The sequence below is a fragment of the Xyrauchen texanus genome, chromosome 33 (assembly GCF_025860055.1).
Source record: "Xyrauchen texanus isolate HMW12.3.18 chromosome 33, RBS_HiC_50CHRs, whole genome shotgun sequence".
NCBI lineage: Eukaryota > Metazoa > Chordata > Actinopteri > Cypriniformes > Catostomidae > Xyrauchen > Xyrauchen texanus.
In genome coordinates, this window is record NC_068308.1 from 27,576,395 (window position 1) to 27,580,935 (window position 4,541).

At 37.5% G+C, this 4,541-nt stretch overlaps 1 protein-coding gene across 1 annotated transcript; it reads right to left on the reverse strand.

Moving 5' to 3' along the window:
• Positions 1 to 694: 694 nt before the first annotated feature.
• Positions 695 to 3,154, reverse strand: LOC127626968 (beta-1 adrenergic receptor-like). Its single transcript, XM_052103136.1, has one exon. It carries the CDS (start codon positions 3,041 to 3,043, stop codon positions 1,850 to 1,852), a length of 1,194 nt encoding a protein of 397 aa, XP_051959096.1. The 5' UTR covers positions 3,044 to 3,154; the 3' UTR covers positions 695 to 1,849.
• Positions 3,155 to 4,541: the final 1,387 nt, after the last annotated feature.

The window sequence follows — 4,541 nt, forward strand, 5'->3', positions numbered from 1 at the left end:
TTTTTAAATAAATAGGCTTATATTGCTATTTACATGCAATTATGTCATGGAAGGCATATAGCAGGTCTGAAAATTTGAATTTCTTAAAGTGTTTGCTTACACTCCATTGATGCAGAAAATTAATTAGGAGGATTCCCTAATGCTGTGTTCACAATGTGTTGTGAATCTTAAAGTGTTAGTTCAGCCAAAAATACAAATTCTAGTTATTCGCTCAGCCTCATGTCATTCCAGACCAGAAGAATTTTAACACTGTTATATTTTTCTCCATACAATGATAGTTAATAGTGAGGCTGTCAGTTTCTAACATTCTAGCTAACATATAATCTTGTGTTCCACAGCGTGAAGAAAGTCATGAGTGTTTGGAACAACATGAGGTGACCAAAGGTTGACAGAATTTTCATTTTCAGGTAAACTATCCCTTTAAAAACTAAAGGACACACAAACACTGCACCTGAACACACTACTTTGCACACATGCAGTGAAATTACATGGTGTCTTGTTATATTTACAGTCCAATGCGGTCTGAGATTGTGGAAAACCGAAAGTGGTTTCAGGCACAACAATCAGATCAAAATAAAAGAGGTCAGCACACATAAATATTAAATACAGGCTCTAATGGGAGCCTTTGGTAGACATTTGACAAGCAAAAATTTAATTACAACAAAATGTAAAACAATTCTAGCAATATGTCTTTCATTTTATGCCATTTTATTGCACAATAGCCAACAACATGATAAATCTTGTACAATACTTCACATGAGGCACTGGTACATCATTTATTTCAGTAAAAATGTGAAGTTGGGGACTATATATTCATAACAAAACTTGTATCTGTGCATCTCATTTACAGATAAATCTCATTTACAGATAAATTAATGGAGCAACATAACCAACAGAAATGTTAAATAAATGGAAATGCTTGATGATCATTTCCAAAAGGGCAGCTCACATTTGACACAAATAAGGTGCAATAAATCACAGATATATTGTAACACTTTACAATAAGGTTATATTTGTTAACATTAGTAAATGCTTTAGGTATCAAGAACTAACAATGAACAATAGCAATCATTTGTACAGAATTTCTTACAGAATCTTGGTTAATTTAAAAAAAAAACAACAACAATTGTTAATTGTTAGTTTATAATGCATTGACTAATTTTAACGTAAACAACTTTTTATTAATAGCCTAATAGAAAAATTAGTAGTAAGTCTATATGTTAAATTAGCAATAATATAGCCTGAGAAAAACTTTTGTTAACGAATAGAACCCTATTATAAAGTGTTACCGTTGCCACACTTTTTCAATTATGCTGTACAATGCATCAAATAAATACTGTACATTTGAACAAATTGTTTAATATAAACAGTTCCCTTGTACAACTTGCACATTATACAGGTAGCTAGCCTATGAGGTAAAATAATGCTGTAAAATTCCAAATTTTGAAAGAAAAACTCAAATAGGGGGCTGTTCACATCAAACGTGTCTTTTCGCAGTTCTTCTATTGTTTTTTTTTTCTACGTAAACATGCACTAGACGGACGTCTTTGACCGTTGTCGTGTCTGGCGTTTTTAGCTATCTGTGTCAAGTTAAAAAAGTATTTCAACAGGAAAAAACGCGTCTCGAGACACCTGCGTTCTGTTCTATTCTTTGTGCTGCCTCTAGCTTTTAATTAACATAACAACACGTTCGGTCTGAATGGTCCCTAAGGCTCAATGCATAAAAACATTGCCATGAAGAATGTAAAACACTGCTTTAACACTCCATTAACCTCAGTTTTGCTTTCTTTTAAAGATGTCACATTTAAAACAGGTTCTTGGCTGCTCTGTTTATAATGATGGTTGTATTTTACATCTGTGACTCGGAATGGGACTGTTTGCCGTTCCTCTCCAGACTGGAGTCGCTGCTGTCCGCGCCGTTACAGTCCGCCCATGTCCCGAGCATGCTTTGCTCCAAAGAGTTCCCAAAGCCTCCGGTGCAGCGCGACAGATCGCACGAACTCACATGCAGCATGCGGTCCGGCTGCCTCGGGCAACACAACAACAACCTCTTGAACGCTTTCCTGAAGTCCGGACTCCGGCAATAAATGATCGGGTTGAACGCGGAGTTCACGTACCCCAGCCAGTTCAAAAACACGAAGAGCTCCTTGTCCACCACTTCTGCGCTAAAGACCCGCACTATGTTAACGATGAAAAACGGCAGCCAACACAGAGTAAATGTTCCCATGATTATTCCAAGCGTTTTCAGCGCCTTCTGCTCTTTTAAAGCCAGGATCTTTGTTGTTCTTTTTCTGTTGGGTTTGCAGTTAGTTACACCAGGGTTGTTGTGAAACCTTCCTTCACATTTATTGATTTTGTTCAGTTGTTTTTTGGCTTCTCTGTACACCCTGGCGTAAACGAATATCATAACTACTAAAGGGATGTAAAACGAGATAACAGAGGACGAGATGGCGTAGGCGCGATTGGTGACGAAGTCACAGCACTCAGGATTGTCGTAGCAGGATGTCTCCTCGCTGTCCCGGGACCAGTGCATTAGGATAGGTGGAAAGGAGACCAGAGCTGATATTGCCCACACTCCACACACCACCACCTTCGCCCTTGCTTTTGTTAATAGGCTCTGATAACGAAATGGAGAGATTATGGCCATATACCTGTCTATTGCAATTACGCAGAGGGTCTCAATGCTCGCCGTGACGCAGAGGACATCAACAGATATCCAGAATTCACAGAAAAAAGATCCATACATCCAGGTTCCTCTGACCTCCAAAGCCGCGCCAAATGGCACCACCAGCAACCCCATGATCATGTCTGCGCACGCCAGAGAGACGATGAAAACGTTGGTGAGCGTCTGGAGTCTCTGATTCCGGGCTATGGCGACTATAACCAGAATATTCCCCACCACAATAACAAACACTATCAGACCCATAAGGATCCCCATTCCCACGACCCACTGTTCTGATACGCCAGCGCTTGGAGAGTTAAGGTCCACTGTGTCACGTTTAGAGCCATTACTGAGGTTTACGGACGGTAAACCGTCTCCCATGATGTGTAGAAACTTAACGCATTCATTCAGACAAGTATCCGATCTTCAGGTCCTCTCTGGAACGCAGCAGCACCAAGCACTTTGATCCGCGCTCTGATCTCCAGCCTAGCGCCCGCGCTTACTGAAAGAACTATCTGAGCGCCAACAAAACACGGTGACATCACAGGCTTCACAACCAATGGCACAGCGTTCTCCATCATTATTTACTACACTACATCTAAACGCAAAAATCTTGCAACGTTCCTTTAGATACATTTTTTAGTATGTTTAAGCGGTTTGAATTATGGGGACACTAGAAATGTCCTCATTTATAGCATAATACCCTTGTAATTACCAGTTTGTAACCTTAAAAAAAGTCCTCGTAATACACGTAAACCTGTATTAGACGGTGCGAATGGGGTGGTTCAACAAGCATAATTAACTTGTTTTTTTTATTGCTATACCTTCATCTAATGACTTTTAAAATACTGTATATTTTGTCATGACATCCAGAATCTTACACTTACATGGTTATGAGCTGAAGAACTAAAATAATGCTTTGTGATATTAAAATGACAACAATAATTTTGTATATTTGTAAACTGTAAAAATGTGTTGTCAAATAACACAAACATTTGTTTAAAAATTAGCTGGTTTTATTCAAATAAAACAAAATTGTTTAATGTGTCTATATCAGTGTCAGAAATTGACTTTGTGCATTAAGTGGAAGTAATTGCCCCTGGCTTTGATTTTCAGGGGCATGTTGTATTTTAAGGAAGGTGTATTTTATTCTAAACGTAAATATATATATACTGTGTGTCATCACTTCATTTCAAATACTTCAGTTTAATAATTTCATAGACATGTTAATTCTAAAGTAAGTGAATATATTACCTCATACCCTTACATTTAAATCAACTCATATGTATAACTAGGATAAAATAAAATACAATTAGAATCAAATATTAATTAATTAATCAATAACAAAAAAAAAAAAAAAAACAGAGCAAATCTTTATGAGGACAGTTTCTCTCAAGTTTATTTTTTTTTGGAGGTTACCATTGTGGAGAAGAGTGGAGCTATTGGTTAGGTCAAGATTGAGTACATTACTACATAAAAAGCAGATTGTATTGCTTTTATTTTGAATCAAATGAAGAGGGGTCATCAGACTAATGATTGATTAGGGATCTGTATACTGAGTTTTTTGAACAGATAAAATGGAAATTAGAATAACTCAGTTGATTTATGTTTTTGCTACACAGGGTACCTGAGTAGAGTCTACAATACATTTTTTAGTGAGGTAACTGCACATTTTACTTTTTACAGTTAGCCTACATACCATGCATGTCAAAAGAGCTTAGTTCATTTAAACTCTTGTAAACTGGATTGCAGACTTTTCTAACATCTGGATAGCAATTCACAACAATGCTGCCTGAGAGCTAGAAGCAATTACATGGTCCCGGCTGGACAGATCGGGTCCATGTCTGCAAACTTCACAATGGTCAATTCAGCTGTTCCA

Coding starts and splice junctions, on each gene's coding strand:
- LOC127626968 (XM_052103136.1), bottom strand. CDS start 3,043: ATGGGAGACGGTTTACCGTCCGTAAACCTCAGTAATGGCTCTAAACGT.